Here is a 12359-nt window from a genome sequence, read left to right as displayed (position 1 = left end):
CTATTAGGGCTGCCCAAGAAACTATTTATTTTTTAGTGCATCAGTATAAAAGTTTGCACAGACTAGTTCAGTAGAGTACTGAATCATAGCCATTTTTTAAAGTTTAGAAGGTTAGTAAAAACTGTACATTTTTGTGTATGTGTGTGTGCTCAGTTAACACAAAATTATAGACACAGGACTAGAGATAGTACATGGAAAATAAGGGTGGATCATAATATATAGTCCAAACATTAAATGGGATGGGTACAATTATTTGTGAGGTGGGTTCAGTGATAGCTAGAAGAGTTTATTTTGAATGAATCATTTCGTCTTGGCTGCAAGAAAAGAAATAGACCCAGAAGGAGAGCAGCAGGACTGTGAAGCCTTAAATTAGTTTGGAATTTCTTTATCAGAAAATTTGTAGTGATAAAGTAAGTAGGGTAAAGATTGAATGGTCTACTGCCATCCAATCATCTTAATTTTCTTTGTCTTAAATGATTATGTGGCTGGGCCCACTGCAAATTCTTGGGTTTTGATTCTCTCTCTATGCCAACCATATCTCCACTATTGGCTCAAATTCAAAATAAATAAATCATATACTTTCTGCTTTGCTTTGCTTTGTTTATGTATGTGTTGAGGATTATCATGCTCATGTCTGCTACAACTGTTTCTCTACGCCTTTATTTATTTTTTCTTTCTATTTATTTTTTCCAAAAAAAATATATATAAATTCTTTTAGAAAAAAAAAAACCCATATTTCGAGCAATTTTAAAAAAAAAAATGCTAAAAATTATCCTTTTTTTATCACTTGGCATCCTAAATTTTGCTTTACCACCCAAGACACCTACACTTGCAAAATTATAACTCGTAAACATTGCTATTGTGTACGCACCTATAGCGGGTCAATGGTCAATTTACCCCTTAAGTTTGAAGTCAATTTACAATTAACTAAGATTCTAAACTTTCTAGCCAATTTGCTTAGTAGTTTTAAGATTATTTAATTTAATATACCAAACCTTATTTGGAATATTTTATTACACTTTTTATAAATTTACTATTTATATAGTGCTAATTAATTTCTATAAATAAAATAAATTATCATAATTGGTAATCATTAATTTTTATTAGACATTAAAATCAAATTATCTAAAATTAGATAATTCTACTCTAATTTAATTAAACTAATATTTCTATAGCATTTAATACTTTGTATTGTTCAAGGACCAGAATAAATCTTTTTATGGATTAAATACTTAAATTGGAGTAAATTGACCATTTTTAATAAATTACTTGATAAATTAGTCTCAAAATTAAAATATGAGTGAATAGTATTGATTTCAAATTTAAGAGGCACATGATCATTTAATCCACCGCAAACATAAACTCAAAAAAGCTTCCAAATATCTTATTGAATTTCATAATTGTTAAAAAATCTTTTGGACTCTTCTATGACTTTTGAAACATTTTTTAACTTTTTTTCAGACTCCAATAAATGTTTTAATATTTTAAATATTTAATAAAATATTTTTATCCTGGAAAAATATTTAAAATTTATACTTGTTTAGATGTATAAATATGAATAATGTGTTTATAATTAAATTCTTTTATTGCATTTAGCTGATTTTTTTTATTTAATTACTAATATTTAGAATTTCATAGTTTAGAATATAGAATACATAATACTTTCTTATGTAACAAAGATTTTAATTATAAATATAGTGTGGCGCTAAAAAATTAGTTTGATATTATTTATACTACATCCTAAGTTATATAATTTTGGAAATTTAAAAATCAATAATCAATAGATTTAGTTATGTCCTATGAGAGTTTCAATTTAATTATATAAACATATATTATTCAATTTTATACATCTAAATAAATTAACTTATAAAACATTTTGTAAGAATGAAAAAGATCTTAAGTTATGAAATATTAGAAAATCATTATTATCGGATTCAAAAACATTTTTTACAAAAATTATAAAATATTGAAAAACTTCAAAGAGTCAAAAACTATTTTATAAAAGTATGAGACTGAATATTTGGAAGCTAAATGCGGTGACATGTTGTGACTCTTTTGAGTTGGTCAAAGGGCGAATGTTTCACATGTATATATTAATGGTTAGATATTTAGACTATATTTAGTAGAGTATATTAAAATATAATATAATACTTTTTATTTATGGTGGATGATGGGAATTTGGACTATAAAATAAAAAGTTTTAGTATAATAAATAAATTATGAAATGTAATTTATATATTATATCAAAAATCAAAAAGTAAATAATGTAAAACTAAATTTGGTGAACTATCGTTTAATAAAAATTCAAGCGGAAAATTTTTTTAGTATAAAGTTATCAAATAGCATAATGAAAAAAAATATAATTTTAAATACTAAAAAATAACTAGTATAATATAAAAAAAATAGAATATAAATAGTAATTACACATATTTTATTATAATGGAAGCATATGTATAGTATATAAAGTAATCATAGTTTTTATTTTAATATTAAAATTTATTTTAGGTACGGGTATAAAAAGTTAATGTTAGAATAAACTATTAACCTCGTCGATTTAAAAGAAAAAATTACTAAGTTTGTCAAAAATCGATCACTGGAATTCGATCATCATTTGTTTTTATGACTATATTACATCTATATGTGAAAAATAAATATTAGGAATAGACTTTCATGATTCACGAGCTTCCATTTATTTAGTTATGATTTAGTTATTAATTCTATTATAGTATTTTATATAAGTAAGCTTGAAATATTGTGTACAAGAATCTTAGTTAAAGATGTGAGATTGTAATAATATCTTGAATTTATAGATTATTCTGGTGATGCTTACCGGAATCTCTCTCTTCTTTTTTCTCTCTCTAATATCGTGAAAAAGCTTAAAAAAAAGTTCTAGTTTCTTAAAATTAATGCTAAACATCCAAATTGATGCATAAAACAAGTAGACTGTAAAAGAATAATCCAAGCATAATTTTTGTTGAAAACAAATAATAAATATTAGTGGAATTTTAACCACAGTTATGAATTCCATTCCGGCCGCCGTTCCGGATTTGTTATTGGAACGAAATATTTCAGTACCGGATCATTTCAACATTTTAATTCGGATTGTTTCAGATTATATATATATATATATATATATATATATATATATATATATATATATATATATAAAATCCTAAGACATTTTCTAACAAATTACTTTTTTCTTTTCACAAGAGAAACTCACTTTCAAATTTGAGCAAATTAATAAAATTATAAAAAAAATAGAATAAAAATATACATATTAATAAAATCAACTACCAACAATCAGCAAGTGATCTATTCGCTAACCATCATACAATTACCCAAAAGAATCAAATTTACTCCTTTTTTGGTAATTTCTTCTTATATGTAACTATAAATTAAGATATTAAATTTTGAAAATTACAATAATTTTTTACTTAAAAGAGAAGTGATGTTCTTAATATTCTCTGAACACCATGAGATAATAAAACTATAATAAAAAAAATTCTATCTTTCTTAACAAAATATTTTTCATAACCAAACAAAAATTTATTTTCAAAAATAAATTATTTTTTGCAAAATCAAATTAAAATATTATCTTATGGGATAAAACTAACAAAATCAAATTACATAAATTTTAAGTTGTTATTATTCAATAATATATAGATTAGATTATTAAAAAAAATTATAAATTAATGAAAAAAAAATATAGTTAAACTATAGAGTGCAAGATGAAATGATAGATAAGGATAAAAAGATGATTATTTAAGGCTTTATATTTCAATTCATTTTTATTGATAAAGAGAGAAAAGATTTTATTACTTTTGTGTGGATCATTATTATCAGTATCATTTCTAGTAATCACATTTCGAAAAATCATAAGAATTGTTGATGTTGATAAAATAGAATTAATATTACTGAACTACTTAAAACTCAATTTAATGATATATTATTTTCTATAAAGTTGCTTCATTTCGGCCTATCTCGTTATCCAATCTCGGTCATTCCAGTCTGAGATGGCCAAAATTTTAACCGATACGAAACAAAAGATGTTTTATTTATTTTTTTAATAAAATGAAACATCTTGGCCATTTCGAACGGAATGAAATCAAATCAATAATCTTAATTCTTACTGTTTTTTCTTAGTAATGAAAGTGAAAGAAACCGTTACAGTAGTAGAAGTGCCGAAAACGGTCGAAATGAGTGTATTTCAGCAAGAATAATAGTAGTAATAGCTACTTATTGCTTAATTACATTAATTTTACTAAAATTATAAAATAATTTTTAAATAATATTATAATTTTTTAATTACTTTTTAATTTCAAGAGAGAGTGACTCGCTCTTTCTTTTTTTTAAAAAAAATATATAAAAATTTAGACTAAAAAGTTCATAAATTTAAAAAATAACTAAATTAAACCCATGTGACAATGTTATTAGCCAAATTATACTTTATTCTTTCTTTTTAATGCTTACCTATTCCCAGCTGGCCGAACCTGAACTTGATGCTCCGATCAGTCCCGACATATGTTCAAATTGTTCAGCCACAAATCAAAAGTGAACTCACCCTTGTTTTTAATGCTTTCAGATTGTTCAGCCACAAATCAAAAGTGAAGTCACCTTTGGTTTAAATGCTTACCTTTTCCAATCCGGCTGAACCTGAGCTTGAAGCTATGATGATATACATTTAGATCTGATATTTTCAGATTGTTCAGCCATAAATCAAGGTTCTATAACATATCATGTTTTTGTTCCTTATTATCCTTCATAACTTTTGTTTCTTCATATGAAGGCAAGACTATCTCTTTTACGTTTTGGTTTCGCCAACAGCGAAAAATATTATCATACCAACATCAACATAACAAAGAGGGCTCTTGCTTAGCATGATTCCTTTTACCTACTCCAAGTCTTGATAGGAGAAAAGAAACACAAGTTGAGTGAAAAGGTCAATTTACATGAAATCAAAGCTTAGTTTACCCTAAGTTATAGATTATCATTATTCATTTTGGAGGCATGGTTTTATATACACTGAGTGGCTGTTACATGAAATGATGCAAATGTCATAAAGCAGCACTTGCTAAGTAGGTATTGTAAATGTTCATCTTACAAACATATTGATGAGAAATGTGCACTCCAGAAGTTCGTCTGTCATCTGTTTTCTAATAGGTTCAGCAGAGTTTAAATGGTTATTGCCGCGTGCACTCTACCAGCAAAGACCGTGTAATAGAGCAGTATCATTATCATCCACAGAAAAATAATGACTCAACAAGAACAAGGAATTTCAAGAATGAGAATTACCTGTGAAGGGAACTTTATGAGTAACTCTTGAAGAAACTGCAACTAATTGTGACTTAATTTGGTAGCAGCACGTCCAAATGCAGGGTTGGGGACACTGAGAACACATTTATGTACATTGTTATCTGATCCAGCTCTAACACCTTAAAGTTTGGAGGCATGAGCTGTGATTTTGCTCAAGGCGATTGCTGTCTTAGAACCAGTTGTGCGTCCCAAATGCTTACAGATGAAATTCCCTGCCAACATGACCTTTTGGAGATCCACATTGGTCTTAACTCCTAGACCATTAAGCATGTAAACAACATCTTCAGTAGCCACATTACCAGAGGCCCCTATAGCATATGGGCAGCCCCCAAGTCCAGAGACAGATGAATCGACAGTTTTAATACCAATCTGTGAAAAGAATATGGACATGAGACCTCACATGAAATCTGAGAGCTTACAGAGCATTTATGGTACTGGTTAAAGGCTATTGTGTCTATGGTTAGTTTAGTAAACAACTGCAGAAAAGGCAGAAATTCATAGAATGCAGCAGATACAACCAGGCTTTTTTTTGGAATTATTTATATGACATAACCTAATAGCAAGGAGAAATTATTGACAAGAAAAGCATCTGGACAGATGGCACAGGCTAAAAGTTAAAAAAATGAAATCTTGACCAGTCATCAATTAACTACACAACTTCCTATAAACATTACCAGGGAAAACTAATAGATAGGTGAAGATTCTACATAATGGGGCACACAAGAACAAACACTGACTTGGAATCTTGAATTTAAACAAAAAGATACTGGAATGTTGGCTGAAATCAGTCTCTTAGCCATCTAAATATAGACGTCAGGAATCTGAAAAGGTTTGTTTCCAGTAGAAAGCATGAATTGCTTACTTGGAGTGATGCTAGAATATTTGAAAGAGCTTGCCCGTAAGTGTCGTGAAAGTGAACAGCCAGCTTATCAATCGCAACAACTTCCATAACAGCTTCAAGCATTGTAATGACAGTACCTGGGCCATGGGAAGAGAAACTAAATCAAACAATAGTTAATGCAGAAAAAAGTTAAATTGTTTATCCTTTCACATTTTTTGCCCAGGTTGCACCAGAACATTGCTATGATGCAATGATTACCACCCTAGTTGTACAAAGGTCCTATAGGAAAAGCATGTGGAGTTTGTCCAACAATGATGTTGAAACATAGCAGGAAATATAGTTTTCCAGATATCAACAGAAAGTGCTCGTATCAGATAACAAGCTGATACATCCCAAATCAGAATTTTTCGACCATGGGTTTTATGCAATCAGGACAGTGATTTTGGGTTCCCAGTTGTATCTGTTGAGATAAGTCAACAGGGTCAAGCAAGCTAATATTGCATTATAAAGAAGCCCTGTTCTTACCTGTTGAACTGTAGGTATTCTTTTTCACTAACAAAAATGTTTGATTTCACCTTATAGAAATTGTTAGAATTTTAAAAACAAAATACTACTATTCTGACATTGAAAAGCTAGATTTGCCCACTAACAAGAGATGCTTCAAAAGCTGTCTGAAAAATGACGCATCATTCAGTCATTTTCAGTTGTTTTATCTATTATTAGTGTTTCACAATTGTAATATATTAAATTTACAAAATCATAAAATAATTTGAGCAAGGACTGGTATAAATGATTAATTTGTTAAATCCTAATACTGAAACATTTAATTCAGTATCTGAGGGTAATAAATAGTTGCACAAAAGTAGTATCAAAATCAACTCATCAAATTATAATGTTGTTAATTTGAAAAGCTATAATTGTTTAACATGAAATTGCATGCATGCCCTAAATCTAATGCAAGCACTATGGGTATTATTACAGCCTAAGTAGTAGTATTCAAATCAATAGTCTCCAAACAAAGTGGGGAAAGCATTTCTTTCATTTGACATTATATAGAAGGCTTCATGATAGATAATAAATAGGGGGCGGGGAACAAAGGAAACAGCAATGTCTACATTAAATCAATTGATTTGTCCTGGTAGAGAAGAAAAACGGCGCATGGACCTAGAATAAAAGGTTTTGGTCTTTGGATTGGTTAAAGTCATTGATGTTAGATCTTAACACTAAAAAGATTTAGTTCATTAACATGGCTATGCAAAAGAGAGGATTCCTTGTGATAGCACTAGCCCCAAATATGTATTTTCTTGTTTATTTCCCATTTCTAAATTCCTTCTTTTTTAATCCTTATTCTAGGTTCACTATTTTGCATATCATGAAAGCATAGTGCTTTAGGTGTTCAAACCATTAGGTGCACCTAAGCCAATGAGTTTAACAACATTAGGATGCATAATAGTTCCAATCAGTGTAAATGATGTTAAATATTATTAGTGCGCACAAAGGTAGTTTCAGGCGTTACCAGGAGTGCCAACACCGATTGTATCACCAAGGGATATTTCAGAGCAACCCATATCACAGAGACGTTTAGCCACATATGCAACTTTTGATGGAGATATCATTCCTTCTATCGGACACCCCACAACACATGATATATATCTAGAACAAAAGTGTAGACGAAATTATCTGATGAATCTACCACTTGTCTACAAGAATGCACAAACTCTTAGGTCATACCAACCATGTAAAAGTATTTTATTAAAATTACACTAATAATTTTAAATATGAGGTATCCTAAATGATACAGAGCACTAAACATATCCGGTACTTAAATAAAAAGAAAAAAGAAAGAAAAAGAAAAGGGAAAACAGAAAATCTTCTAGCTTTTCTTTAAAATTGTTTTCCTATAATGTAACAAACATTATTTCTCAGTTTTCAGTTTGAAGGAATGAAAGGACAAAAAGAAATGATGAAAAGAAGAGAGGAAAATAAGAAGAAATAGAAAATAATTAAATTAATATGACAGAATGTAAACAAACGCTAAATTTTCATTATGTTAATATTGGATAAGGTTAAGAGATTTTTAATTAAAACTTCAAGGAACAAATATCTATATGAATCCAGTAACCTTTAAATTATTATGAATCATCTTCAAGCTACTTTACTATTGACTCATTGAAATTTTCCAAAGATATCTGTAGAATGAAGTGACAAACAAATGAGATAATTTCCTTTTAGATGTGAACTCCTTTGTTGCATTAAAATAGTTAATATAGCAGTTTCAGTTCACCCTAATTTGTTATAACTAAAGGATATTAGCAAATAATTTTAGTTATTCCAATTTCATTCCACTATATGGTAATTCTATACATCCGTAATCCTGAAAAGTGTATCACGGATATTTTATTCCCACCAAGCATCTGGAAAATCCTACCACCGTCATCTAACATTTCTTAACACATCTAACATTTCTTAACAAGGATATTTTAATGTACACACTAAGCTCGGTATAGTATTGTTTGTTGTAGATCAAAAATCAAAGCAGAACGTAATAAACAAAGCAGCTGGAGAATTGACTTATATATGACTTTTGAAAAGTGGTGGGACACCACCACTTTATTCATATATTGGAATCTTTGGCCTTTTCATTCTTAATGTGCAGAAGAAAAGAAGAGAAAGGGAGAAGGACAAGGATAGGAAACTAAAGGGCAACACAATTCTCCACATCTTTGTCAGAGAAATGCTGCAAAAGTTCTTCTTATCTCATCCTATCATACAAATTAGTATTAAACAAAAGATATTTTGTGAAAAATGCAAATAGACAGAAAAAAAAAAAAAAAAAAAAAGAAGAGACACAACATGGGAGTTTCATGAAATAAAATATATCTTAAAAAGTAATGGGATCTTCATTTTCAATTTTCACTCATGAATTGGTACGATTTACACACAAGGGTGGATGGTGTAATTTTACCCCTTTGACCTAAATTTGCTATTCTGTTCAGGTATCACATGCATACAACTCCCTTTTCCTAGTTACAGAGAAACCCCCATACAATAGGCATGCAATTGTTATTTCAAAGAACAACAGCTAAGTTGGATTCAAGACGAGTTATAAGTTAATATAAAAACACCTTAGTTTTGCATTCAAATATATCCATCTTACGAATCCTGATGGCTGGAAAAACTTAGATACACTTAGATGTACCTATCTGAAATGTAAAACACTCAATTGTACTTGTGCAAAATAGAAGTCAAGCTCTCAAATAGGTATACCAAGTGTACGCACTCAACTATTACCATCCCTCTGAAACAAGTAAATCTTAGTACAGGCCACGATTAGTCATCTTCTAATATGGTAAGAGGTATCTTATATCCAACTTTTAGCAAAATGAAAACCACCTATGAGGTTGCTACTTATCATCTAGTCAAGCAATGCAACATGAAACTGAAATAGCTTCTTTGTAAAAAATAATCATAAGGAAATCTGTCCTCTTAAGTGCAATTTATCATAATGAGTCATGTGACTCGTGCAAGTTATAAAATACTGTCTTCTAAACATATTAATATATTCTTCAAAGATGTCCGTAATTGAATGCTAAAATATTACAAAAAAATTAGAAGAATCAAGTAGACTCAGCTAGAACTAAATATCTTATTGTAGAATCCAATGCAATTTTTTGTTGTTTCATGGACCAGGGAAATAAGGCTATATAGATGAAGTTCAAAGTTATACCCACGCATAGGAATTGAAAGCTTGCTGGCCGCAAGGGCAACATCACTGTAACGAACCAGACTATCTTCAATACTGCAATTGATATTTGACTTTGAAAAGGATTCCGAGGCTGATGCAAAGACAGCAACTTCCTTTGCTCCAGCAGCAACAGCTGCTTCAAAACCCTGGAGAAAAAAGTACACATGTCAACAAATCCAGCCCAAATTCTAAAAAATGTATGATTGCATACTTTCTAGTTACAAAAGCTTACTTTCAAATTAGGAGTTAATACAGGAAATCGAGCACCTTCAACATCTCTAATGGCTGCCATTACATCTTTTGCATCGGCTAGCTGTAATCCAACCGTAGAAATGTTCAAAAGCAGAGAAATAGAGGGCAGCCCTAACATAGGAAAAGTTGAATATTCAATCTAGTATTGTTCTTATGGTAAGAAAACTTGAATAGTTGATATACATTAGATTTAAAGTTGGCTAGATGATAGGGTAGAATTTAATCACAAAGAAGACCTAGAATGAAAGGGTATGTAGTTTTTCAAGGCATCAGAAAGCTGGGTTGCTTGTTTAACAAGTGTTAATAATGGAGAAAGGATTCAAATATGTGGAGGATTTATATTTTTTTTATTATGGGAAATATATAACTGCTGATTAGAGAGACAGCTATTGGGTTAGTGCGAATACTATTTTGGGAAGATGTAGCAGCAAGAAAAAAGAAGGAAAAATTGGGAAGAGCAAAATCACTCCAGGTCTATATTAAGTTAAATAGAAAAATAATAGAAAAGTAGGAATAGGCTAGAAAAAACTTTTTACAAAAGAAGAGAAATAAAACATGCATGTAATACTCCAAGAAAAGAGTATATAGCATTAGATTAACACAACATGACAAACCAATCTGCATAGCAATGAAGCAAGAGATTCATCAAACCTCTTAGATATTCGTTATAGACAATTAAGACAACTCTTCAAGAAAAGTTTTATTATTTTAAGACAATTCTTCAAGAGAAGTTTGATTATTTTCGGTTTAAAATAAGTCCTCCCTACCTGCGGTACCCATTTCGGTGACACAAAGCTTGTGGCCTCAACAACAGGCAGCCCTGAAGAAACTAGCATTTTAATCAACTCAACCTTTATAGCAGTAGGTACAACATCCTTCTCATTTTGCAATCCATCCCTTGGACCCACTTCCACTATTTTCACATATTCTGGAACGTATCTTAAAAGCTGCAGAATCATAAAATGAATATTTCAAATGCATATAAGAATATGAAAGTAGAGGATATGGGATGCTTGATCAAGGAGCCTAAGATTAAAAGGAGGTGCAACCTGGTGATACCTTCCTTCCTCTCTTCTAATGAGAGTTTATGCTACTATGTATAAACAAAACAAAGAGGTCTTTAACACAGACGATTCACCTTATCTACAAAATCGCCAACGGATTTGTCATTAGAGTGGGAAGTATAATGACGATTTGACAAATGCCAGCTATGGAAAACATTATCAATATTCATAGAATTCGAACCGAAGCTTGCTCGTGTTCGATTGAAAATATCATCCTGAGATACATTTCTTCCTTGTGCACAACAAAGTATTGCCTCTTGTTTATCACTACGAAAGATCATGGATCATTATCAGAGAAGAACATAACTAATTTAAAATTACATTCTTTTTACTCTTGTTGGCTTAATCTTCTAATAAAAAAACAAAATATTTATATTTAAAATTACAAATGAAAGCCTTCTGAACTCAATTAAGAACGATTAGAGAAACCCCATTAACAAAATTGTGAAATTAATTCTAAGGGCAACATACCAAAAATCAGTGTCAAAATGGAAAGGTCAAAAAAGAGTGCTTACTTTGCAGCTTTGAAAGAGAAAGCTTCAAGACAAGAGTTGTGGCCTTGTTGCTGCCAGCAGCTGCTATCGTCCGAATTGAACATAAAGGTGAAATGGGTATGTTTAGATAAGAAAGTGCAACGCTTGTAAAGCTTATCCAAAGCCTTCTTTGAGGCTAACATCACATAATCAAAGGAGAACCAGACGCACCTTCAAATTGGAAACTTTTTCTTTTAAATTTTTTTGGATGATTATATTTTTGAGATAGAGGAGGTAACAAGTTCGAGGAGGCTACGAAAGTTGGTATATGATTTGACAATAAAAAAAGGTGATGTGGAATGTTAATCCCATTCTTATTAGATATTTAATTTTTAATTCAATAAGTAATTAGAAAAAATATTTTTTTTTAAATATTTAATATTTTTAAATTGACAGTAATTTAACTATTTTATTTGCTGATATTATAATTCTTCGTTATATATCTTTTCTGATAATTAGTAATTATACAAAATAGTTATTAAAATTTTAGTAATATTAAATAATAAAATTATTAACTATCTAATATTAAAAAATTAGTTTCTTCAAGATATTCATTTAATTATTAATTTATTAATTTGATCAACTCTGAATAAACACATTATATGAAT

General features: G+C 29.7%; 1 protein-coding gene across 3 annotated transcripts; it reads right to left on the bottom strand.

Annotated features, from left to right (window-relative positions):
* Nucleotides 1-4930: 4930 nt before the first annotated feature.
* On the bottom strand, nucleotides 4931-12004 carry LOC8269276 (hydroxymethylglutaryl-CoA lyase, mitochondrial). 3 transcript variants are annotated; one of them, XM_048369931.1, is made up of 10 exons: nucleotides 11734-12004; nucleotides 11400-11485; nucleotides 11293-11297; nucleotides 10922-11101; nucleotides 10135-10215; nucleotides 9885-10048; nucleotides 7674-7810; nucleotides 6179-6294; nucleotides 5296-5685; nucleotides 4931-5200 (listed from the first exon to the last, which is right to left on the bottom strand). In XM_048369931.1, the coding sequence occupies exons 1-9, from the start codon at nucleotides 11892-11894 to the stop codon at nucleotides 5437-5439; spliced, it is 1179 nt and encodes a 392-aa protein (XP_048225888.1). In that variant the 5' UTR covers nucleotides 11895-12004; the 3' UTR covers nucleotides 4931-5200; nucleotides 5296-5436. The 3 variants fall into 3 exon arrangements, with proteins under 3 accessions (XP_048225888.1, XP_048225887.1, XP_002517305.2); XM_048369930.1 differs by having other exon boundaries at nucleotides 11293-11485; nucleotides 11734-12003; XM_002517259.4 differs by having other exon boundaries at nucleotides 4931-5685; nucleotides 11293-11485; nucleotides 11734-12003.
* Nucleotides 12005-12359: the final 355 nt, after the last annotated feature.

This window comes from Ricinus communis, chromosome 10, assembly GCF_019578655.1.
Source record: "Ricinus communis isolate WT05 ecotype wild-type chromosome 10, ASM1957865v1, whole genome shotgun sequence".
In the NCBI taxonomy this organism is placed as follows: Eukaryota; Viridiplantae; Streptophyta; class Magnoliopsida; order Malpighiales; family Euphorbiaceae; genus Ricinus; species Ricinus communis.
The sequence above is the reverse complement of the archived record's forward strand: the minus strand, read 5'-3'. Positions and strand labels throughout refer to the sequence as shown.

Bases quoted from the DNA above. Each gene is read 5' to 3' on its own strand.
- LOC8269276 (XM_002517259.4), bottom strand. From the start codon at position 11,894: ATGTTAGCCTCAAAGAAGGCTTTGGATAAGCTTTACAAGCGTTGCACT. The intron at 11,486-11,733 runs GTAAGCACTCTT...GATCTTTCGTAG, and splicing joins TTCTCTTTCAAAGCTGCAAA to TGATAAACAAGAGGCAATAC. The intron at 7,811-9,884 runs GTATAACTTTGA...CTTTTGTTCTAG, and splicing joins CTTTCAATTCCTATGCGTGG to ATATATATCATGTGTTGTGG.